Source organism: Hypomesus nipponensis, chromosome 4, assembly GCF_054491055.1.
Source record: "Hypomesus nipponensis isolate SF chromosome 4, ASM5449105v1, whole genome shotgun sequence".
Taxonomy (NCBI): Eukaryota; Metazoa; Chordata; class Actinopteri; order Osmeriformes; family Osmeridae; genus Hypomesus; species Hypomesus nipponensis.
Genome location: NC_140364.1, coordinates 5,681,546 through 5,705,737, shown reverse-complemented (window position 1 = coordinate 5,705,737; position 24,192 = coordinate 5,681,546). Strand labels below are relative to the sequence as shown.

General features: G+C 47.7%; 3 protein-coding genes across 3 annotated transcripts; 1 reads left to right on the top strand and 2 right to left on the bottom strand.

The window, feature by feature from the left end:
• Positions 1-1,084: 1,084 nt before the first annotated feature.
• srd5a1 (steroid-5-alpha-reductase, alpha polypeptide 1 (3-oxo-5 alpha-steroid delta 4-dehydrogenase alpha 1)) lies at positions 1,085-4,018 on the bottom strand. The gene is made up of 5 exons (XM_084695491.1): positions 3,561-4,018; positions 3,306-3,472; positions 3,052-3,153; positions 2,123-2,273; positions 1,085-2,023 (listed from the first exon to the last, which is right to left on the bottom strand). Exons 1-5 carry the CDS (start codon positions 3,869-3,871, stop codon positions 1,957-1,959), a joined length of 798 nt encoding a protein of 265 aa, XP_084551617.1. The 5' UTR covers positions 3,872-4,018; the 3' UTR covers positions 1,085-1,956.
• A 321-nt stretch (positions 4,019-4,339) lies between these two features.
• nsun2 (NOP2/Sun RNA methyltransferase 2) lies at positions 4,340-10,607 on the top strand. The gene is made up of 19 exons (XM_084696838.1): positions 4,340-4,546; positions 4,900-5,057; positions 5,171-5,275; positions 5,433-5,538; positions 5,685-5,756; positions 5,885-5,969; positions 6,121-6,316; positions 6,865-6,939; positions 7,027-7,157; positions 7,230-7,303; positions 7,484-7,614; positions 7,961-8,057; positions 8,173-8,372; positions 8,498-8,590; positions 8,780-8,915; positions 9,307-9,387; positions 9,468-9,606; positions 9,717-9,756; positions 9,909-10,607. The coding sequence occupies exons 1-19, from the start codon at positions 4,469-4,471 to the stop codon at positions 10,183-10,185; spliced, it is 2,274 nt and encodes a 757-aa protein (XP_084552964.1). The 5' UTR covers positions 4,340-4,468; the 3' UTR covers positions 10,186-10,607.
• A 3,680-nt stretch (positions 10,608-14,287) lies between these two features.
• On the bottom strand, positions 14,288-18,089 carry LOC146295187 (uncharacterized). Its single transcript, XM_084696375.1, has 12 exons — positions 18,045-18,089; positions 17,770-17,825; positions 17,454-17,537; positions 17,148-17,304; positions 16,984-17,059; positions 16,418-16,836; positions 16,203-16,297; positions 15,532-16,096; positions 15,290-15,384; positions 14,932-15,175; positions 14,733-14,818; positions 14,288-14,598 (listed from the first exon to the last, which is right to left on the bottom strand). Exons 2-12 carry the CDS (start codon positions 17,815-17,817, stop codon positions 14,572-14,574), a joined length of 1,896 nt encoding a protein of 631 aa, XP_084552501.1. The 5' UTR covers positions 17,818-17,825; positions 18,045-18,089; the 3' UTR covers positions 14,288-14,571.
• Between the last annotated feature and the right edge of the window lie 6,103 nt (positions 18,090-24,192).

Sequence of the window (24,192 nt, the reverse complement as noted above, 5' to 3'; positions counted from 1 at the left end):
TGATTTGGACAATAACATCTGCTAAAAGGATCAAATATTATTGAATCACACAGACCTTTTTTTTAATAACTTGATAAAGGCACAATTGAATGCAGTTTTGTAATTGTATAACTTTTTATAATTTTCTATGATTGTCTTTGACATTGCTGTATTAGGTAGACCTGTACCTTAAGTATAGTTAGACTACATATTTAAGTTTTAGGATTACTATGTTTAAAGTATGCACCTTCCTGCCAAAGTAAATTCCTTGACTGTGCAAACTTTCATGACGAATAAAACCCTTTCTGATTCTGATCACAAATTATGCTAATGTTTTGGTTACCCACAATGTTTTTGGGACTATCTTGTTGTTTATGATCATTGACCTATGGACCTTTTGTAAAGCTCTCTCTTGGAAGTCGCTTTGGATAAAAGCGTCTGCTAAATGAATAAATGTAAAAACTGGTTGCTTGGTCCACAGAGAAAGTAGTAACAAAGACAAAATGTAAACTGTCACAGTGTGCTGTCAGGTAGGTATATTCCACTCAAGGTCCAGATGGGGATGATATATTCATTGTGCCAAATCTTTAGCATCTAGTGATCTAACATCCAAGTTCCCGTCAAAAAAGCCTGTGGTGGAGTTCAAGTACCTTTTTGCATTTCTTCCTACAAAAAGGATTTAAAGTACGTATGTATTATGCCTAGGCATGTAAACATATCTGGTTTGATTCTAGTTTTTAGCCTAAAGGAGTTCGTGACTATGCAAGTTACTATGGATGGAATGAAAATATTGAAAAGATCATGCAGCAATGAGGTTAAAAGAGCAGAGATCTCTGACAAGAAATGTCACTTTTTAAAAGACCCCAGAAGTAATTTGGATAATAACATCTGCTAAATGGATCAAATATTATTTAATCACACAGCCCTTTTTTAAATAACTAGATATAGGCACAGTTTAATGCATTTGTTAATGGAAGTGTGCCAAAACAACAACTAAATACATTAATGTATTTAGTTTCTTGCTGTTCATTGAGCATTTTGTTATTTTTGGTTCATGAGGGTTGTTCTGGCAGAGATGTGTCAAGGATTGTTATGACAGACAGCGTTACATGGTGTTCACTGTGTTTCCCATTTATTTCACTCTCCCTCCTCATATGTTTCAGACCCTCGTTCCAATGTCTCCTCATCTTGTTACCTCTCTGTCTTTGACATTGCTGTCATCTGCCGAGCCTACCTTTGGCGACAATAGAAACAGTAGGCCTCAATAGACCCCTTCTCCTCATTTCCCTGCGACTGACTAGGTTTCAAATGAGATGCAGAGAATGAGTGGTATAAGTCATGTAGTGACAAAGAGAGAGAGAGCGCTCCACTGAGGGTGACACTCTGTAAACACAGTTAAAACACAACAAGGACAACCCCCAGAAGATGGGTCTTCTGCCCTCCCCTGGTTTCGATGAGCATTGATTGATTTAAATTGCTTTTTTTTTATCCGATTCTTGTTCAGGACCTGATCTTTCAGAGCGGTGTTGGTCCTAAACCTCAGGAAGCTCCTACAGCCAGCACAATACTTTCATGTGAATTCAGTTCATTACTTTTAAGGGGACTTCATTTTTCACCCGATATTGATTCCTTATTATGAAAAGCAAAGACTGGTTGCTTGGTCCACAGAGAAAGTAGTAACAAAGACAAATTGTAAACTGTCACAGTGTGCTGTCAGGTAGGTATATTCCACTCAAGGTCCAGGTGGGGATGATATATTCCTTGTGCAAAATCTTCAAATTATGATGATTCATCATACAACAAAACTTAAGCATCTAGTGATCTAGTATCCAAGTTCCTCTCAAAAAAAGCCTTGAGAGATGGTGTTCAAGTATTATTTTGCATTTCTTCCTACCAAAAAGATTTCAATTATGTATTATGAGTCGAGGAGAACATCATTATAAACAGTAACTGTTTTAGACACCTGTCGGGGGTACTTTAAAACACAAATGGAATCAGAGCCTTCCTGGATTTCGGATAGTCTTCAAATTTAGTTAGGTACCACCTAGAAAAAGACAACACATTTTTAAACTCAAGTCCAATGTGTATACAGCCCTGCCCAAATCCTCTAAATGGAGTTCCAGTGTGTGAGAGAGGCTCTTACCTGTGGTGTGCCACAGCCCTGCTAGAGAGGACTATGAAGGTGAAGATGGCAAAAGAGGTGCTGTGGATAGACTGCGCAGCCAGAGCAAAACCAGCCCACTCTGTGATCTCCCCAAAGAAGTTGGCTCCAGACACATACTCAAACAGGCCACCTGAAACGTAAATCAAGAGTTAGAAAAAGGAAGATCCACTTCACATGTTCAGTGATGGGTGTAGCCCTATAGACTACAAATATGCGATGCATATTTGCAGTTTTCCACTGACAGAGTTCATCAACTCTCGGTACGTCTTCCAGTTTTGGCACCTCTCTCTACGTTTCTCTGAGAAGTTGACAACGTTCAAATATCCCAAAGGTGGCATTTAAAAGGAAAAACACAGCCTGATGCTGACCCTAGAAGCCTGTTCATTCGCTGTTGAACTGCATGTGTTGGGGCAGCGAACACTAGGTGAGGATGTTGTGGGGATTCCAGACATGCCTGACAGTTTACTGCCATTTCCAGCTTCTCCTGCTGAGCTTCATGTCTTCAGCTTTTCGGGGTGGATCCTTTGAACAGGTTCACTACAAGTTCACCTTAAACACAGATTATTGTAGCGTCCATGTTTATAGCAGCCCTTGTACACAACAGAGGGGGCCAAATAATGGCTTGACGTTATAGATGGCAGGTCTGCTGACAAGACACATATGGCCTCAACTCAGTGGTGGGAATGACCAGCCTCTGTCACTCTTTTTCTTTGTTTTTTTTTCCCTGTCTCTGATGCACCAATTTCAAAAGGTTGTTTTGTTGTACTTGCTTATAAGCATTAAGGTAATTCTGTTAACCTTGTTTAAACTGGCCTATTTGTAGATGGGGCAAATCACAGTCAGAGCAATTGCCCTATCAGGGACCTACCACCCTGCCAGGCTAGTTCTTTTATAAGAGTCCATTTTACCTCTGGGTATCTTGTAGCCGGTCTCTCCAGGCTTCCGTAGGTTTCTCAAGATGTGATCTGAGTGGATGTTTACTAGCCAACCCACCAACCACAAAGCAGATCCTGGCAACCACACATACAATGTTATGGAAAATAAATGAGTATCTCAACATTTTAAATCCCATTAATAAATAATATTGATAAATAAAATACCAGGTAAAGATACTGTTATATTTTATTTGAAAGAAGAGGTCTATGTACTGTGGACGTCTTACCTAGGATAAAACAGGGGTGTATAATCCAGTCTGCGGTGTAGTGGGCATAATGACTCAGGTATCGCACCTGCATGTATCCATTGTAGATGCAGAAGACAAACGCCAGAATAAAAGACAGAAACGGTGTCGATTTCCCCCCTCTAATTAAAAATGGATAGATTAGCGACCTGAAACCAAATAGGACAAATGGGACAATACACCATCAGTACCCCATCAAATGACCATACATTAATTTATTGCAATTGTTGAGCATACCTTTGAGCATAGTGACAGAAGTACATGGCTAGTAATAACTGGTTTGGTCTCAGAGAGGTTCTTGCAGAGGATGTCAACGTCACTAGGCATACTGGCACAACAAACGCTGGAAGCTCTTGCACAAACCAAGCGAATTTCACGTTCACAGGGAATCCATATTTGCTTGAAGCATATCGGCCATATGGGACATTCTCAAAAAGTAAAGTCAGGAATGTGCAAGCTGCCATAAAAATCATGAAGTAAGCCAAGCAGTCCAATACATACAACTCCTCTTCTTCCGAGGAGAAGAAATTCGCGATTATGCCGTCCATAGTTGAAGTTTGAACCAACAGTTTGTTGAAAGAGGGGAAATTACGAAATTAGAGACAATGTTGACGACTATCAATCAATATATCACACACATAAATGTACTTTCATTAATATCCGACTGGATGTCATAATGCATGGAAGAACGCACGATAAATGGGTGCGCCCACCTTCATTTACATCCACCAATCAAACCTTCAACAGGCCAACAGTTGATCCAAACGAACCAATCCAGCCAGGCTGTTCTGCATAAGAATATGTTAGAGCCAATCGAAAAACGATCCGGCATAAAGTAGTGATTGCATTAAAGAAACTGCCTCCTTGAATTATAACATTTTAAATCGTTTTAACTAAAAAAGCTTGTGTAAACTTCCCGTTGAATTCCTATTCAGTGATACGATACACACGAACATTTTTTTTTATATTTCAGGCAAGTCTCCTGGCTACAATGCTGGTCCTTTCTCACATGGGTGCGTGAACACAGTGTGTGCGTCAGCTGTTGTCGCACAAAAGCTACACGCGTGGGGAAATTGTAGCACGATTTCCATTAATATCACACAGGTTGTGCTGTTAAAACGTTTTTGAAGAGTTCTGTTTCTAACATGGGGAAAAGAAGTAGACAGAGACAGAAAAATCAACAGAATGGCAAGCCGGGTGGGAGAGACGACAGAGACAATGCTGTGAGTTTCCCATCAACTCTCCGTAACTTCAAATACAATTCATTATACTGTATAATTGAGCAAATAAGCCATACACTAATAAAGCGTTTTTACTTAATTTGTTTACGAAAAAGCCAGGTTTGTTGCGAATTGAGTGGAACTCAAGATTTCTAACGAAGCTATAGCTGCCAACCCTATACAGTGGGGGAGTATTACAGATAACTGTCACAACCTATGCAGAACTAGCTGTTACCTAACTATTGCCTTTAGTTCAATGCCTTGACTATTCAAATAACAAATCCCCGGGCAACCATTGATGTAGCTGTGCCCATTAGCAACCATACTCACATGCTCGCTATGTCTATGCATACTAGGGCTGGGGCGCAGGCTATGCCGACATTGTCAAAGAGAACAAGCTGTTTGAGCAGTACTACCAGGAGCTTGGCTTGGTGCCCCCCGGGGAGTTTGACCTGTTCATGGCGGCCCTGAGGGAGCCACTGCCCGCCACTATCCGCATCACAGGGTACAAGAGGTGTGTACTGGAACGAAAAAAACCTCTGCCACATGTGTCCAGAGCTCATGGTCATTCCAAACTGCATGTGTCCTCCTTACCAATGGTTTTTCTTCCCTGCTGTTGTGACCCAGCCACGCCCAGGAGATCCTCCACTGGCTGAAGGACAAGTATTTCAAGGAGATCCAGGAGGTGGAGATCGATGGGCAGAAGTTTGAGGCGCCCCAAGCTTTGAGCTGGTAAACCCTGATATGGTCCACCTGTAAATGGCGGAACTTGAAACACACACTCCACAGAGCGCACCACACTGGCTGTGTGTGTATCTAAGGTGTGTGTGTATCTAAGGTGTGTGTGTATCTAAGGTGTGTGTTTGTGCGTGTGTGTGTGTGCTCCCAGGTACCCTGACGAGCTGGCGTGGCACACAAACATGAGCAGGAAGATCCTGAGGAAGTCTCCTCTGCTGGAGAAGTTCCACCAGTTCCTGGTCAGCGAGACCGAGTCGGTGAGTCCAGCTGATGGGACTTGTAGTTCGTGGAGGCCCCCACACCCCCCCTCCCCTCCCCCATCACCTGACTAGAGAACTGACCCGCTTGTGAATGACATTATTGGACCAGAAGAATTGTAGACGCTCATCTCTTGTCCTCACAGGGTAACATCAGCCGTCAAGAGGCCGTGAGCATGATCCCCCCTCTGCTCCTCAAGATCGAGCCGCATCATAAGGTAAACACGCCAGGATGGGCCCCGTTCCAAACCTGGCCTCTGTGCCCTCTTCAGTGTCCTGATGGGGGCTGTGTTCCATTTCTGGAGTGTTCCAGCGAGGTCTAATCCTTTTGTGTGTTCATGTGTAGATTCTGGACATGTGTGCTGCCCCAGGGTCGAAAACAGCCCAGCTGATAGAGATGCTCCATTCAGACATGGACGTGCCTTTCCCAGGTTAGACCAAACACACACACACATGAAATACCACACAGACCACAGTTGCATATCTAGCCTACTTTCTGTAATCATTTGTAATCTCTCACTCACCCCCCCTCTTTTTTCTCTCTCTCCCTGTCCCTCTCCCCGTCCCTTCCCCCCCCCCCAGAGGGTTTTGTCATCGCCAACGACGTGGACAACAAGCGCTGCTACCTGCTGGTGCACCAGGCCAAGCGTCTGAACAGCCCCTGCATCATGGTGGTCAACCACGACGCCTCCAACATTCCCCGGCTGCAGGTCGACGCAGAGGACGGCAAGAAAGGCATCCTCTTCTATGACCGCATCCTCTGCGACGTGCCCTGCAGGTACCCCCCTCGAGGGCTTATACGTGTGTGTGTGTGTGTGTGTGGGGGGGGGGGGGTAGACATCATTCTTAGATTGGTGGCTAGTCTTTGTTTCCTGAAATGTTTAGCAGGCTGCTACGTGTTTGCTTATGGTCGGCGAGCTACACGGACGAACAGGAGAGGAAAACACACATGGCTGTTTCTGTTTGCGTTGACTTTATTTTGGGAGTCCTTTTTGCTGCCACACCGGCCTTAAAATAATTTCACAGAGTCGCTGAGCGTGTGTTTAGCCAGCCACATTCCCCAGGTTTGGGGACTGTGCCAAAGACAACCGTAAAGGGAGAGAAAGGAGGATGGAGTGGAGGACAAGCAGGGGGGTGGGGGGGAGGGTTTGGGCGTGTAGCCAGCAACCCCCAAATGCAAGCTTCTGCTCTGCGTCCACGCGCTGGGAGAGTTTCCTCCATGTCGAATCCACGCAATCTGCTGGTTCTGTCTGAATGCCTTTTGGCGCGATCTCGAGTCCTGCTCGGCTAGTAATGTCTGCTCTGTGGTGGTGGCGGCGGCTGCAGCGGAGACGGGACCATGAGGAAGAACATCGACGTGTGGAAGAAGTGGACCACCAGCAACAGCCTGCACCTCCACGGGTGAGCAGAGAGAGTGTTGTGTGTGCGTGTGTGTGTGTGTGCGTGTGTGTGTGTGTGCGTGCGTACTCACGAGCCTCGTCACCCCAGGCTGCAGCTGCGTATCGCGGTGCGCGGCGTGGAACAGCTGGCAGTGGGAGGGAGGATGGTCTACTCCACCTGCTCCCTCAACCCCATCGAGGACGAGGCCGTCATCGCGTCCCTGCTGGAGAAGGGCGAAGGTGAGACACCCCCCACACACACACACACACACACACACACAGCATGTGAAGCGCTAACCCTGTGCCCCTCAGGTGCCTTGGAGCTGGCCGATGCCTCAGCAGAGCTCCCAGGGCTCAAGTGGATGCCCGGGGTGTCCTCCTGGAAGGTAGGGGGCGCCACCCTGTTCACCGTGTCAACCACCCACAGCTATGATCCACCGCAGTAGAGCTGAGTTTCTCTCTCTGTCTGTCTCTCTGTCTGTCTGCCTCGCTCTCTCTCTGTCTGTCTGTCTGTCTTCCTTGCTCTCTCTCTCTCTCTGTCTGTCTGCCTCGCTCTCTCTCTCTAGTTGATGACGAAGGAGGGCCAGTGGTACAAGGACTGGTCCGAGGTCCCAGAGAGCCGACACACGCAGATCAGACCCACCATGTTCCCCCCTCCAGACCCTGAGAAACTATCCGCCATGAAGCTCCAAAGATGGTAAACACACACACACACACTCACTCACCAGGGATCCGTGTGTTTGGCCAGACGCACTTGAGAAAGGATATCACATGCTCATAAAAGCAGTAATACTATGTGTACTCAGACAAATGAGTTCTCATAAATCTTTTAGTCATCCCCCCCCCCACTACCACCACCATGGTGTTTTGCAGCCAGTGGATGGTGCTGCTGTTCAGGCTCTCTCTCAGCCCCGTGTTCTGTCTAGGTAGACATGTTTGTCATTTCGAAGCAAGGTGGCGCCAGTATTCATGAATGCAGTTGTATACAATGTCATGATGATTTAACCTTTGACATGAGGAAAATGTGTGTGTTTGTCTGCCAGTATGAGGATCCTTCCTCATCACCAGAACACCGGAGGATTCTTTGTCGCTGTCCTGGTGAAAACGGCCCCCATGCCCTGGAACAAAAGACTACCTAAGGTGTGACGCGCACACGCACACAGTATACAAACACGGATGTTGGTTCCCCTGGCCACGTTTGTCCACCCAGTAGCCAGCAGTAACGGAGCCCCTCCCTCCTTGGCTCCCTCTCCAGCTGAGGAATAAGGACCTGGCCTCCAGCTCAGCGGCCCAGAGCGAGGACTCTCCAGGGGGCACCTGTGCCCCAGACACCCCTCTCTCCGGGGCTCTGGAGGGGGCAAAGGAGGAAGAGGGAGGAGGAAGCGAGCACCTCGTCAAAGACGAGTCTGGCAATGGAGAGCAAAAGCAAGAGCCCCCTAAAGATAGAGCATGCGGGTAAGTTGTGTGTATCTATCTATACGAGGGTATATCCAGAGGTCAGCAGAGCTATTGTATGTGTGTGACATGTACAGCGTGTAGATGGCGTGTGATGGGACCTCCCTTTCCCCCGTTTTGTCCAGGCCGCCGCCTTCCAAGAAGATGAAGCTGTTTGGTTTCAAGGAGGATCCCTTTGTGTTCCTGACTGAAGATGACCCTGTCTTCCCTCCCATACAGTGAGTCCTCATCCCCCTCCTACGCTGTAGGTCCTCGTCCCCTCCATGTGTTGAGAAGTCATCCCCTCCCCATCATCCACTCCACTCAGTGTGTTGGAGAATTGGGGGGAATAGAGCAAGGATCCGCCTCGATATGAACTCCACGTGAAACGTTCGGCACGATCACGCGTGTGTGTGTTTGTTTTCCAGGAACTTCTACGACCTGAGTCCTGACTTCCCCAAGCAGAACGTTCTGACCAGAACCCACGAGGGCAAGAAAAGGCACCTGTACATGGTCTCCAAAGAGCTCCGCAACGTACTGATCAACAACAGCGAGCGCATGAAGGTCCGTGTCCCAGCCCTCACTGTGTGTCTCGCTCTCTGCCCATGTGCGGACGGCTGCCAGCTCATCACGGCAAGGCTTTTCTAACAGCTGGGGACCTCTCTCATCCCCTGTCCCTGTGGTACCCTCCAAACCTGGCGCAGGTGGCACTGTGTGTGTGTGGCCTAGCCTGTACTCGCATGCGTCCAGGCAAACTAATAAACCTCCTCTTTTGTCCCTGTACCAGCCCGGGCACTCTTCTGTTTGTGTTGGCGTTAACTTAACATTAACCCGAGTCAGACACTAGCGCTGGTTAGCATCTGATCCCTGCCCTTGGAGCTGTGGAACTCAGAAGTGCAGCACAGAGTCATCTCTGTGAGCCTTCTTACCCTGATGGTGTGTGTGTGTGTGTCAGGTCATCAACACGGGGGTGAAGGTATGGTCTCGCAACAGCGACGGGGAGCAGTTCGGCTGTGCCTTCAGACTGGCTCAGGAGGTAACGCCCACCCATACACACACACACACACACGCCCTCCGGTCATGTTATCGTGGGCTCTCACCTCTCCTCCTCCCCAGGGCATCTACACCCTCTACCCCTACATCCGCTCACGGCTGATCACGGTCAGCGTGGAGGACATCAAGGTGCTGCTCACACAGGAGAACCCCTACCTCAGCAAGCTCCAAGACCAAGCTCACTCACAGGCCAAGCAGATAGGTACCTACCTGGACACTGTGTGTGTGTGTGTGTGTGTGGTGCTCTACTGCGTCATGAGTTGTGTGTGTATGGTGCTCTCGAGTCACGTGGTGTGCTGTTGTGTTTCCCAGGTATGGGCAGCATCGTGCTGAGGTACCAGCCGAACCCCAGGTATGTCCTGCGTGTGTGGGCAGGGCGGGCCGTCGAGCGCGTTTTTGAACGGCGGGAAAACGGCAACGTTTCAGATCCAGATCTTTCCGTCTCCGTCTTTCTCACCCTCTGTTTCTCCGTGTCTCTCCTTCCTTCCTCCCTCCTTCCCTCAGTAACCCAGACGAGCCCCAGTGTCCCATCGAGCTGTGCGGCTGGAGGGGGAAGACCTCCATCCGAGCCTTCGTGCCCCGCAACGAGAGGTTCCACTACCTCCGCATGCTGGGGGTGGAGGTGTTCCGAGAGAAGCAGGGCGTGGGCAAGCCAGGGGCCAAGGGCCCCGCCGAGGAGGAGGGGCCGAAGGGAGAGCCCGAGAGCAGGGACGACCACGACGGAGGGAAAGACGACGTCTCCGACTCCAAGGGCAACGGCGCCGATCAGGCGGCCACTTGAGAGGGGGGGGGGGGTGACCGGAGGGAGGAAAACTAGATGAGGAAAGGAGGTTGGAGAGCTGTACAGCTTGAGCTATGTTGATTGGTTCGAGACTGGACCAAATGTCTAACGGGGAGGGGGGGGGGGTGGACGCGAGGTTAGGTCACTAAACCACTGCCCGAGCAGAAAGAACACCCCCTGTTGTAGAGTGGCCACATGGACTGTCCCCTGCTCCTCCAGTCCAGGTCCAGGACTCAAACGCTCTAGTGAAGTGGCTTGTTTTGTTTTATACTGCTGTTTACTTTTTCTTTACCATTTTAACTGAAAGCAAGGACCCGGTGTGTTTCTTAACGTGCTCAGTCACGGTTGCTACAACCGCTGTTTCATTTTTCTATGATTGTAATTAAGAGAAAATATGAAATCCATTAAAAGTATGAAATCCACTCATGGTCTCGAATACTGATTTGTGTTGCTCAACTTGTCTTGTCTGGACTGAAGTGAAGAGGGGATGGGTGGTAACTTGATTATTTTGTTTCATCCAGGTGTTGATTGTGCCAACACCGACAGTCAGACTGTACTAGAACGCATCTCCCTAAAAACCCTTCCTACAAACGCATTGTGATCCGAACAGTAGCAGGGCTGCCATGACGCCGTCAACGCGTCAGATCACAACAGTTGCACGCACATCTCCAGCCTGTTTATTACCCGTCCCCGCTGCCATGGTGACCGCAGCCATGACAACCAGCCCCCTCATTTCTTGTTGAATCTGAAGGAGGAGAGGATGGAGACTGTAGAAACGAACATTTCTTCTCTCGCTGCTTTTTGTCTTCCTTCCCATCTCTGACGTATGAGTGTGTGTGTGGACACACCAACTATGATTAATGCTAGCAAACAGGAAAAGGGCTGGGGGGGGGGGGGTAGATGAAGAGGATGAGGGAGTGTTGGAGGAGAAAGGTTAGTTTGGCATTGATGAAGTGTTGCAGGGTGGGGGGAGTGAAGGGAGAGAGAGGAGGGAGAGAGAGTTGAGTCAGTTCAGGACACAAAGTGCCATTTCAGTCGTCCGTCGTGTTGAGATGAGCAGCGTTGGAGACAGAGGGAGAGATCGAGCAGGCTGACGGAGGACGTGAGAGGGTGTTGGGGAGCCGTGTGAGTTCCCCAGCTCCCCTGAGGACCAGACCACGTCCACTCTGGCTCGACGTGCAACTGACAGCTTGAAGGTTGTCCGCTTTCTCACCGCTGTAACGTTCACGGCAAACCCACCAATACTGGAAATGACATCCAGTCATGTTCTCCATTTCTCTTCTTTTAACCCCCCTCTCTGTCTGTTCATACCTGGCCTCCTTGCCTTTTTTGGGGATGTTTATTCATCTCTCCATTGGCCTGTCCCTCTGACGGTCTCTGTTCTAAAAGGGATTTGAAAGAACACTGTGACCTCAACTCAGAATCCCAAATGTTCCCAAAATGTCACATCATTTAAATGCTCCCAAATTCCAAATCCTGTCATGGGTTTCGTGTTTGTTCTGCCATGTTTGTAGTCTCGGGTTTTCAGGTCAATCCTCACGGGTACATCAGGGATTTGGGGGTGCCGCTCATTTGACTGGAGTGTGTCATATCAACTGGAGTTGGTGGTTGCAGGTTTTCCGTGGAGACGGTGATGATGGCAGGAGATGTCCAGCCACCACCACCATTCTTCAAGCATCATTCAGATGCGGTGGAAGTTCCTCTCTTAAATCTGTCTTTATTCACTGACCTCCCTCCCTACCCCTCCCTCCCTCCCTCCCTCCCTCCCTCCCTCCCTCCCTCCCTCCCTCCCTCCCTCCCTCCCTCCCTCCCTCCCTCCCTCCCTCCCTCCCTCCCTCCCTCCCTCCCTCCCTCCCTCCCTCCCTCCCTCCCTCCCTCCCAGCTTTCAATCCCAGGCTCTGGCATGCTTCATGCTCCCTGGCTCTGAGCCTCGTGGACATGCATATATGTTTGGGATTATATAATCCAACTGTTACGCAACACCCCGAGTCTGGGTGAGGCGGATTCAGCCTCACACATCCACATGGTTAGGGGGGGAGGGGGGGGCATCCAGAGAGGGGTGGAGAGGGGACGGAGCTTGAGTTCCATGTTTGGATTAAGCTAAATCCTACTCATCTTCTGCACACAAGCACACGCACGCCAAAAGACGGAGCCACACGCTCGCTCATCGACCGTCACTACAAATCATGGTGCCAAATCTCTGGTAATGGATGCTTGCTTTGACTGTGTGTGTGTAGTGGTTTCAGGCTAGCGCAGACATTTATAATGAAACATATTTGATGCGAACCTCCCGAATGGCACACACACACACACACACACACCGAGAGAGAGAGAGAGAGCCTTGTTCTTTTTGTAAACTCATTGGCCGTGTATGGCCGTGTGTGACATTGCCCATTTCACAGGTTTAGCTCATTTTCCAGTGAATTTGTGTTTTTCATATTAGTTCAACATGGGGTACGTATCACACTGCCTTTGCCTTTGAATATAATTCATTTGGATTTTAAACTTTAAACACCTTTTGATCTCGAATGCCACTGCTGTGCCACTGTTACAGCCGAGTCACTTTTAAAGAATGGGTAAAATTTCGCAACAGACTATCATTTCTATCATTCACATCCTTTAATTATAAATCTCAGTAAGAGTAAGAGTGTTATTTACTTTTAAATTCCTTACCTTTTAAATCCCTTACCATCCCTCTCCCTCCCTCTCTCTCTCTCTCTCTCTCTCTCTCTCTCTCTCCCTCTCTCTGTCCCTCCCTTCCTCCCTCTCTCTCTCTCTCTCTCTCTCTCTCTCTCCCCCTCTCTCCTTCTCTCTCATTGACAATGACAAATCACTTGAGAGGAAGCTGTAGCTCAATGTAAATATGTTCTGAGTTCAGGGTACAAGGCAGGTGAGGGACAGTGGCCCCGTGTGTGTGTGTGTGTGAGCCTGTGCACGCATGAGTGATTGCATTTGTGAGTGCAGGCTGCTGTGTGGGTTCAGGGTTGGTGCTACTAATGAGGGAGTCTACTACACGACCAGTTTGGAGACCCGGGAAGACAAGGAGGAATGAAGGAGGGAGGCATAGCATAAGAAAATGATGTGTAAGAAGGAATGGGAAAGAGGGAGGGGGCAAGGGCCAGGAGGGGAAGGATGGAGAGAAGCATGTGGTGAATGAGGGGGGGGAGTAAATGGGTGAAAGAGGTCGGAGAGGGAGGAGGGGGAGGAGGGGGAGGAGGGGGAGGAGGGGGAGGAGGGGGAGGAGGGGGAGGAGGGGGAGGGCCTGGTGCAAGGCTTTATTTAGCACATGCCTGCAGGTGTTGCCTAGTAACAGAGACGAAACAGACCGAGGGAAGAGAGAGCCTGCATCTCTCTCTCTCTCTCTCCCTATCTCTCTCGCCCTCTCTCTTGTCATAGTCTCTCTCTTGAGTTTCCTCTCCGAGTCTCACACACAGCCATGACTTTGTGTGACAACTGTTTCTCTTCATTAGCAGTCAGACCGGCTGCTGTTGCCTGACCAGGAAAAACAGAGGAGGCAGGCAGAGGAGAAAAGCAAGAGAGAACGAGAAGTGGACAAGAGGAGAGGAAGAGTGGTGTTGTGCACTCCTCCAGTATACAAAATAGATATATATCTATCTATCTTTAGCACCTTTGCTGTTAGCATCTTATTCCTGTGTTGTGGTGACGTTCTTGACCCTGGCCAGCTGGAAGACCACTGGGTCTTCTTTATATGAACGAAATGCTGGCTGACGAGCTGCACGACAAATACAAAATACCTTTTCAAGACGCAGTGACAGTATCCATTTGTTGATGATTGAGGATTGATAATAATGATCATAATGATTGATAATAACGATTGAACAAGGCATCATGGGATCAGAGGTAAATTCAAATAGAAGATCCCTTCCTCTCCACCCCCTGAGAAGCCTTCGTGGAGATGAGGAAGAAGAGGAGGATGATGACGGAGGGGAGGGGAGGGAAAGGGAGAGTGGCGGGGTGTGCTGAGAAAAAAGGAGGAGTGGTCAAGGATCTATTCAAATATATTTTATTGTTACAAACCAAAAGTAACGGAAGGTGAGATGTGTGTTCACGTGTGCGTATGTGTGCGAAAGGAAGAGGGAATTTGATCAAAAAGAAAACCATTGAAGGTCAGTGTATGAGCAAATATTAAAAGATTCAGATGGCCCATCTATTTAGGTCCAGGCTGCTGCATCATGGGATGTGAGGTCCAGCAGGTCAAATTGGCCACTGTGTTGCAAGTTGCAACACTAATGATTGTGCCAGAGGTTTGGGAGCTTTTGATAAAGTTTGACAATCCTCAAATATGGTGCAGATGGTAAAAATCCATGTCAACAAGGGTGGGCAACCACTGCAGTCAATATGTGGTTGGAAGAGGTAGACTGCGGTTTAAAAGCGGGCCGCTTTCAGCCCTTCCTTGAGAAGGCAAAACCAATGAAAGAACATGTCAGAGAACCTACAGAGAACCACAGAGGGTGTTCCTTTTGTTGCTGTGAAAACAGAACAGTGAGCCTGAATGAATGATAGTAGACTGTTGACTGAAACGTTACCGTGGCCGATGGGGCAGCTCCCAGGTCAATGGTGAAGCTCGAGCTCAATGAGGGCAGGTTGAAGTTCACTTTAAGGTCCTTCACATCTGGAATGAGAGACAGGTGGGACTCCTGGTTAGAACTGCTGCCATACGATGCTAAAAGCCCCGATGGCCCTGAAAGAAAACTGAGATTGTTGCTCGTGCTGTTGGGTTCTCACCCCATGCACTGGTCTGGGTGGCCCGCCGGGAGCCTCTGAGAGCAGGGGAGGACGAGGAGGAGCGCTCCGTCTCCGCGTCCTTCCTCGGGATGGAGGTTCTGCCCTGCCCCCCAGGCTTGGCCTCCAGCTCTGGTGCTCGTCCGCCGCTCGGAGATAGGAGGCTGCTCACTCCACGTGCCCGGGCAGGAACACCCTCAGGGGGGGCGGGGAGAGCCAAGGTCATGGCAGCTTTAGCTTCTGCCTGCTGAGAACACCCCAGGGAGAGCTCATGGCTTGTCTTCGCACAACAACAACAAAACTGAAAGGGTGTTCCAGTTAGTCCAGACTAGGATGTTTTGAATTTCAATGTAGGATGTACCTGTTTTGTTGAGGGAGACAGGCCGGCATCCAGAATAATGGAAAAGCTGGCACTCACGGATGTTAGTTTGAGCCGGGCGGTGAGGTCCTTCACCTCTACAAACACAAAATCTATGTTGTTTAACTTTTACAACCGACATTGCCATTGGCCTAATCCTTATAGTCTGGAAGGAGGGCTATTTAGGTGAAAGTGAAAAGGCAACAGTCGAGAACAGGTGACAGCTCGTGTCGTTTTGTTCTCACCCCATCCACAGTTCCGAGTGGCTCGTCCAGAGCCTTTGAGAGCAGAGGTGGAGGTGGAGGAGGCCCCTGCTCTCTCCGTCAGGGAGCATCTCTGCCGAGGCTTGTCCTCAGTCCTCACTGCCAGCTCTCTGACTCCAGCTTCAGGGGCTGCTGGAGAGGCGGCTGAACACAGAGTCCTGTTCTCCTCCTCCCTCTCCTCCTGCAGGACAGGGGAGCTCAACACCAGCTTGGCCTCCAGCTGCAACGCCAGCTCGTTTACGTCATCCTCCAGACCCCGCAGGCCCACACTCTCCGGACTCCCCGAGACACCGAGGAGAGGAGAGGGCGTTGAGGCGTTGAGAGGCCCAGCGTTGCTCTTCTGGAAGACAGGGCTGGAGGAGCAGCAGCTCCCTGTCTTCCTGTCCTGCCTTGGGGAGAGTCCATTCAGTCTTCCAGCCTCCTCAGGAACACCCACAGGTGGAGCAGGGCTGGCAGCCCTCACAGGAGGAACTGGGGTATTGGACTCCACACACAGCTCACTCACTAGAGTAGAGATTGTACTGCATGTGGTAGCACCAGTGTTGGCCTGTTCAAGAAGAGGATCATTTAGGACGTATATGTGTCTTTACAGAATGTAAATTGAAAGGGTAAATCATCCCAGAGCATTAGATGAGATTATACTTAGAATGTACCTGTTTAGCTGTAGCAGAAGGGCCAGCCCCAAGATCAATTGTGAATCCGGATGTCAAAGATGTACGTTTTAGCTGGGCGGTTAGGTCCTTCACATCTACAACCACAACATTCACGAAACGTTGATTTCGCTTTCACAGCGCAAGCACCACAGTGTACAGTATGTGGAGAACTACTACTGGATCTGAAAACGAACTGTTGGCTATTTCGTTCTCACCCCATCCACAGTTCCGAGTGGCTCGTCCAGAGCCTTTGAGAGCAGAGGTGGAGGTGGAGGAGGCCCCTGCTCTCTCCGTCAGGGAGCATCTCTGCCGAGGCTTGTCCTCAGTCCTCACTGCCAGCTCTCTGACTCCAGCTTCAGGGGCTGCTGGAGAGGCGGCTGAACACAGAGTCCTGTTCTCCTCCTCCCTCTCCTCCTCCAGGACAGGGGAGCTCAACACCAGCTTGGCCTCCAGCTGCAACGCCAGCTCGTTTACGTCATCCTCCAGACCCCGCAGGCCCACACTCTCCGGACTCCCCGAGACACCGAGGAGAGGAGAGGGCGTTGAGGCGTTGAGAGGCCCAGCGTTGCTCTTCTGGACGACAGGGGATCTCCAGGAGCTCTTCTGTGTCTCTCCAGGCACCTCAGGCTTCACACTGCATGGAGAGACCGGTCCGTGGATGATGAAATACCATGTAGCACATACACTATCAACATCATCATCATCTTCATCATCACATGAACGTGTGTTGGATGGGGATGGCTATTCTGAATAGTAGGTTGCCTTTAAGTAAATAACTCACCTTTTCAGTTCGCCCTGTGGAGCTTGGTGGCTATCTATGCAATCACCGGCGTCAGAGGCTGCAACTTTCCCTTTGCCTGTTAGTCAAGACACCACATTCGAATCACTGAACTCACACTTAGTAATTCCTTCCTGTTTTCCACTTAGATGCAAATGTACACTTACCTTGTAGCATGGGCCGATTGATTAAGGTTGTGGACATCAGCACCAGAAGATCTTTGAAGTTCTTCAGGTGCGTCTGCACAGGGCTACCACATGTCAAGATCCTCTCTGAACACTCCAGGAGAGGGGTGAAGGTTGCAAGGCACTCGTCAATTTGTTCCTGGAGGTTGACAAAAAAACAAAAAGAGTCGGTTATAGACTGTGTTTCTAAACAGTTGAACTGGCTAGACATGTTTGCAGTTTCTCAGAGGTAGCACAGGTAAACCCCAGAGAAAGTGTCAGGTGTGCAGGAGTGCAGTTAACACTCACCCACGTCACACTCTGGGAGTCCTTCTCAAGCTGGTAAATTCCGAGTTTGAGTTTGATGTTCTCATTTTTCAGCTCAGCTATTCTCTGAAATAATATGACAATTATAACCTGTGGCATTCTGGCATAGTAAGGGGAAAGGTGTTGGCCTGTAGCATTCTGGCTTGGTAAGGGGAAAGGTGTTGGCCTGTAGCATTCTGGCTTGGTAAGGGGAAAGGTGTTGTGTTTTGTCAGTACTGACCCAGTTGAACTTGACACACAAGTATCACATGATATTTATAATTTTTCAAGCATAATAGAAACAAGTGTTGCTGCTTACTTTGAGATAATTGGATACGGCTGAATGACGATCAGGCCAAGGATTCATGTTGTGTTCTTGAGAAAAGAATTGTACACTTAACTTAACACAGGCTAGGCTAAACTTCACAATTTGTAAGTCTTTAGCTTTTACACTTTCTGAAAGAGAAACTATTGGAAAGGAACAGAAAACACATTGGAATGTTACCAATGTTTGAAACATTTTACAAATACATAAATATGAATCTTAACCTTAGAAGGACAAAATGTACAAAAGAAAAGGCATTTCATTCTTACTTTATGTCTTTTCAATGTTCTTCTGCAATGTCTTGAATATGTCTTTTCTGCAATGTCTTGAAAATGTCACCACAGATGATTTTCCTCTCTACAGCACAATGATGTCATAAAGACATAGAACAGATCCATTGTCATATTTATTCATTCTAATCAGTCCTCCATCCCATGGTTCTATTTTTCATCAGAAATTATAGAATCCAACACTATCCACTGAAAAAGAATGTCAAACATCAACAACCTGATAATTGTATGACATGGCCTGTAATCTGAATCCCTCCAATGCAACTCCTGTATATTTCTTCAAACTGACGTTTAAAGGTGTTAAAATCCACAGAAAAGATCACTGCAACAAGCCATACCACTCCAAATGAAAACATTTATTATTGTCAATAAATACTTCAAATGCTGGATAAATATATATCTTAAATCTAGTTATGTAGGCATCTCAAGTATGATCAAAAGAAACAGGTACATGAGCTTTGGAGCATCATAGCAAACGTTTTGAATACTAAAGCGATAAACCATGAGAGGGTGTGGCTTATCCCAGCCCATGTTGTTTACTACACGTCCCAAGTGCTTTATTAGGCTTTTTTGCTTTTATACCACGGCTACATCAATGAGAGATTTTTTTAAACAAATAAGTGACGATGCAGTGTGTTTTGGATCAATCTGTATTTATCTCTGACAGGGAATAGAGTTCCCTAAACTCAAGGGCATAAGTTAATTTTCAAATGTGGGTGGGACAGTTTTTTTGAATGATTGAGGATAAATATCGTGCAAATATAATTTTCTTCATAAAAAGTGAGGGGGACAGGTTGCCATTTTCAAAAAGTGGGTGGTGCATGACATGTCGCACCAGTAGTGATCCATTGAATGCATGGTCAATCAAAAAATAATACTACAATAATACTTCTTTAATAATGAGATCTCCATCGACTACAGTCTTAGAATGACAGTTCAATTGCAGAAGTGCATAATATCACACACCGGATGATGCAGTCTCTTACCAGATGGTGTAACAACAGGATCTTGAATACAACGTGCAGAGAAGAGACAATTATGCAGGCATCACAAGAAATGAAGAACCGCTACGCAACTACTTTCAGTGTAAGTTTAACACCGGGAGTGTTTTACATAGGTCCATCTCACAAGCAAACTCAACAAGCAAAATGAACACTCCTGGGGTTGAATTTAAGGAGCGGTTTCAAACTAATTCAACTGACTCTAACTTAGAATCCTCTATCCATTGGAAGGCAGGGCTCCTACTGTGACATGAATAGGTCCAAGCACTTTATCATGACATTATCTGTGATACAGGGCAATCCAAGGTTAACATTAGATAGAGGTCAGGGGCAAATATGATCTTCCAACTGTGGGTGTGTGTGTGAGGGAGAGAGGCTGACCCAAATATTCACAACCTGTTAAAAAAAACAGGAACTAACCAGGCAAGAGGTATCAGATACCAGATTCCACTTAGGCACGTGAGAGAGAGAGGCAGAGAGGCAGAGAGACAGAGATAGGCAGAGATAGATCAGGTGACGTCTTCGATCTGGGGCTACCCTCGACATGTCTGCATAGCCTTCCTCTATATGTGTTTGCGTGTGTGTTTGCGTGCTTTCGACCGAACGAACGAACATGTGTGGACAGTATGCACATCTGAATGTGTGACATGATAATCCTGTCAGTTGTAAACATTAAGCCTCACGGAAGCCAGGCTGTTTGGTCTGTTTGGCCGCCAGCATGTGTGTGAAGCTGCGAGCCCTCACGTGTCTGTGCATGCCATGGTGGGAGAGTGTGTGTGTGCTGTGCATGACAACATCTCCTATCTTCTCCCTCTGTACACAGATAACACCAGACAGAATTCTCTCTCTCTCTTTGTCTCCCTCTGTCTCTCTTTCTCTTTCTCTCTCTGTCTCTCTCTCTCGCTCTGTCTCCGTCTCTCTGTTTCTCTGTTTCACTCTTTCTCTCTCGGTCTATCTCTCACTGTCTCTCTATCTGTCTCCCTCTGTATTCCTCTGTCTCTTTCTCTAAGTCTCAACTCAATCCATGATGCTTTATTGGGATGAATGTTCAGGCTTGGGCAATGTTGCCAAAGCAGTCCACAGTGAAGGGACAACCCATTGTATTTATTACGTAACACACATCAGAGAACTTAATCAGCACAGATCTTGAACAAACAATTAAAACATATGATATATAATTATAGCGATGGTTTTCATTTTCAATGGAATGTGTCATGTTGCAGGATGCATGAGGATGTATCTTTTGTTTTTCTCTCTCCTCTCTCTCCCTCTCTCCTTCCACACCCTCAGCTATGCAGGGTGTTGTAAATCACCTGTCTCTCCTGGGAGTGAGGGAAGAGAGGGATCACCTTGAGGAACATCCCCAGTGCCCAGAGAGAAGGAAAGATGCAGAAGAGGGAGGGGAGGAGGGGAATGAATCTCCATCACTTCCTTCTCCTCTCCTCTTTATCTCCCTCTCTCTGTCCCTTTCTCAATGAATCTCTACTTCCCTCTCTTGACATTCTCAATCTCTCTTTCTCTCTCTCTCTCTCCCTCTCTCTCGCTGTCTCTCACCCACATACACACACACACACACACACTCTTGCTTATTCTCTCACACACACACAGTCACACAAACACGCATACACGGCGAGGCTTCTGAAAGCATTGAAAATGTGTCTATAAATAATTTTTTCCCACGTGCACTGTGCCATTTCAAATATTTATAGTGTCCCAGTCTGCTTGGCCTGGCATTGATGCTGAGTGAGAGCGAGCAAGGGAGACAGAGATGGGGAGAGGCAGGGGAGCTCTCCAGTCCGCCTACTGTTCTCTCCAGCAGCGAGCCAGGTCTTACGTAACAGACAACTGCAGTCGGATGGGACAACCCAGCACCCTACAGTATCGTCATCTCCCTCCAACACTCAAAAAATGTATGCCTTTTGTTATTTCTCTTTCTCCATCTGTCTCTCATTTCCTCTGTCTTTTCCTCTTTCTCTCGCTCTCTCTCTCTCTCTCTCTCTCTCTCTCTCTCTCTCTCTCTCTCTCTCTCTCTCTCTCTCTCTCTCTCTCTCTCTCTCTCTCTCTGTCTCTCTCTCTCTCTCTGTCTCTCCCACCCTGTCTCTCTCTCTCTGTCTCTCTCTCCCACCCTGTTTCTCTCTCTCCCTCTCTCCCTTCCGCACACAAAAACACCAAATCCCAAAGATGGATCAGTACAAAGAAACATTAATATTTCAACATAATATGTCCAGGCAAAGCAATACTTTTAGTGGACACAGATGCAGCACATGTATAATGAATGACGTGTAGAGAGAATGCTCCAGTTCTCCAACAGTACTGTACTTCCAATTCCAGAAAACACAAACATCGCAAGAACACGTTTCATCATACTGTATCTGGTATAGTATATAAACAAATATAGAAAGAAAGGTTGGATGGGATGCGGTAACTGATTGGAGAGAGCTCTGTCGGCGTTGCAGACTGGAACAATGAGGAGAAGACGTATACATTATTTAACAGTAGGTTTTTACATTCCTGATCCCTGGTGTTTTCTGGGCCACTGGCTGTCAAACTGTCTCTCAGTCTGAAACAATCCTGTCACCCAATAAATATCATGTTTCCCTTGCTGGGAAAAAAACACACAAGTCTTCTACACGTGGGCGTTTCATATTTTTAGTGAGCATTCTTAACTTAGCTCTTGACGTTACTCACCACCAACTGAAGGATTCTGGAAAATTCCATCCGGATAGAGTGAGCCTCAGCATTAAACTGCAAATCAAATAACTTCTACTGGAGTTGATTTTATTCAGATTATGAGGTGGAGGATGGCTTTGGTCCCTTACTTTCGGCCCCCCCTTTTTCTGTCTCTGTCTCACACAGACAGTACTTGCACACACACACACACACACACACTCTCACACACACACACACACACACTCACTCACTCACTCACTCACTCACTCACACACACACACACACACACACACACACACTTAACCTGCCATGTTCTCTCTCCTTCCTCTCCTCTCGCAATGTGTTTTTGTCTCTGGGTAGTTCTCGCCTGCAGGGTACCATTGAAAAACAAACCTATTTCGGTGTTGTCTGCTTGCTGTCTATCTCCCTCTCTCCATCTCTCTCTCTCTTTCTTGGAAAAGAGGTGACAGGGAAAGAACATACCAGGGCTCAGGGATCAATTAGGACTGCTTTCCACCATGACAATCGTAAAGTGTGTGTGTGTGTTTGCATGGTGCAACAACATCAGAGTTGAAAAGTCTTGGGTGCGTGACAAATTGACAGGCAAAAGAGCTTGTTAGGCATTGAAAGACACACACACAAACAAAGACACGCACCAGGGACACCATAGAGGCAGGTGATACAGACACTATAGCCCAGCAGCAGCCAATACAGCTTGAAGACAATAAATGATGTATTTATCAGAGTGCTGGTGAGTCGTTCCACTCCTGGTCTCCAGCCTGCAGTGTTTGGCCCAGCACACTCCAGCTCTTAACACTGAACTCAACACGCTCTCAGAGGCCAACATGACGGAGGACCCGCATGGATAAGAGCCTCCAGAAGACTGGATGCATCAACTGATGTTTGTGTCTGACTGGGTGTGTGTGTGTCTGGGTGACTGGGTGTGTGTGTGTCTGGGTGGGTGGGTGTGTCTGGGTGACTGGGTGTGTGTGTGTCTGGGTGGGTGGGTGTGTCTGGGTGACTGGGTGTGTGTGTGTGTCTGGGGTGTGTGTGTGTCGGTGTGTACTCATCCCTATGGAGGCATATGGTTCAACAACAAGAGGATGACGTCATCTTGTTGTCCAAGCACTGTGGGTATAGGACAGTCATGATGTCACTCTGGAGACCAGGAAATAGCCAGGGCACAGAGGATTTCCAATCCATCCAGTCAAATCCCTCCCACTTCTGCTCCTGTGTAGGACATGCTCCCTGGAGGGTCTTGTCAATCGTTCTTGACGTGGTCCCTGAATGTCCCCCCAAAAACATCAGATACAGATACATATCATTCTTAGTTAGGATTTTTTTTCTCTTTTTATGTGACAATCCCTGCGTGTTAAAGGAATCCTCACCAAGGCCCTTGAAATTTGAGCGTTGAGCATGTTTTGCTGGGAATAACAAATAATAAGTTAGACGGTTATAATAACAATAGTAACAATAATCATAAACACTTTACCTCGCACTCATCTCTCCCTGCCCAAAGTTTTCACTATAGCCATACTTTCACAATCAGGCAGGATGATCCCCAGAATACAGACACACACACACTTGAGACAGTGTTAGCAAGATAATCCCTTGAATGCAAATACACGCACACATACACACACATACACACACACACACGTACACACACACTTGAGACAGACAGTGTTAGCAAGATGATCCCTAGAATGCAAATCGTGACATACACACACACTTGAGACGGAGTGTGTTAGTAGGATGATACCTAGAATGCAAATACACACCCATACGCACACTCGAGACCTGAGTGCGCCAGCTGACGTCAGCAGCGAATGTTTCTGGATTACAATTTCCCAGCATGCTCCAAGCAAGAGTCCATTCTGTACTGTGATGCCTCTCCTCTTCCTCTTCAGTGCAGAGCAGGGGACAGGGATGAGTCATGTGTCAGACGTGAGTGTATGACTGCCGCTGGAGGTAGCGTGGAAACAGACACCATGGTTGTACTGAAACTAGAGCATGGCCAAAGACAATAGATGACTATGTAAGTGTATCCTTGCATATGCTGTGAGTGTGTGCTATCCTATCTGGGCTGCTGACATCACGTGCAATTATTCCCTTCAGAAGCAGGCGAGAAGAAAGACAAGTTGCGCTCAGCAGGGTTTCAATAAGCCGTAACTTTTATTGCACATTCCTGTTTGGTCTTGCATCGACCTTTCACTTTTCGACCTTGGTCTTAACCCGACAGTCTCGTACAGAGTTTGGACGGAGGTTTCCCTTAGAAACGGATCTCTGGTCTGTTTTACGTGTCTGTTGGCCCATTGTGAATAAGGTTAGGGCTAGGTGAAATCTGACCAGATATCTGTGTCTAAGAGGAACCCCTATCCAGGACCATTTAGTTGCCAGAACCAGAACTAGAAGTATGGGTATAGGACAGTCATGATGTCACTCTGGAGACCAGG

Bases quoted from the DNA above. Each gene is read 5' to 3' on its own strand.
- nsun2 (XM_084696838.1), top strand. From the start codon at position 4,469: ATGGGGAAAAGAAGTAGACAGAGACAGAAAAATCAACAGAATGGCAAG. The intron at 5,757-5,884 runs GTAAACACGCCA...GTTCATGTGTAG, and splicing joins AGATCGAGCCGCATCATAAG to ATTCTGGACATGTGTGCTGC. The intron at 6,940-7,026 runs GTGAGCAGAGAG...TCGTCACCCCAG, and splicing joins AACAGCCTGCACCTCCACGG to GCTGCAGCTGCGTATCGCGG.
- srd5a1 (XM_084695491.1), bottom strand. From the start codon at position 3,871: ATGGACGGCATAATCGCGAATTTCTTCTCCTCGGAAGAAGAGGAGTTG. The intron at 3,473-3,560 runs GTATGCTCAACA...ATTTGGTTTCAG, and splicing joins TTCTGTCACTATGCTCAAAG to GTCGCTAATCTATCCATTTT. The intron at 2,274-3,051 runs GTAAAATGGACT...TTTACGTTTCAG, and splicing joins CGGCTACAAGATACCCAGAG to GTGGCCTGTTTGAGTATGTG.
- LOC146295187 (XM_084696375.1), bottom strand. From the start codon at position 17,817: ATGAATCCTTGGCCTGATCGTCATTCAGCCGTATCCAATTATCTCAAA. The intron at 16,298-16,417 runs GTGAGAACGAAA...TTGTGGTTGTAG, and splicing joins CACTCGGAACTGTGGATGGG to ATGTGAAGGACCTAACCGCC. The intron at 15,385-15,531 runs GTGAGAACAAAA...TTGTGTTTGTAG, and splicing joins CACTCGGAACTGTGGATGGG to AGGTGAAGGACCTCACCGCC.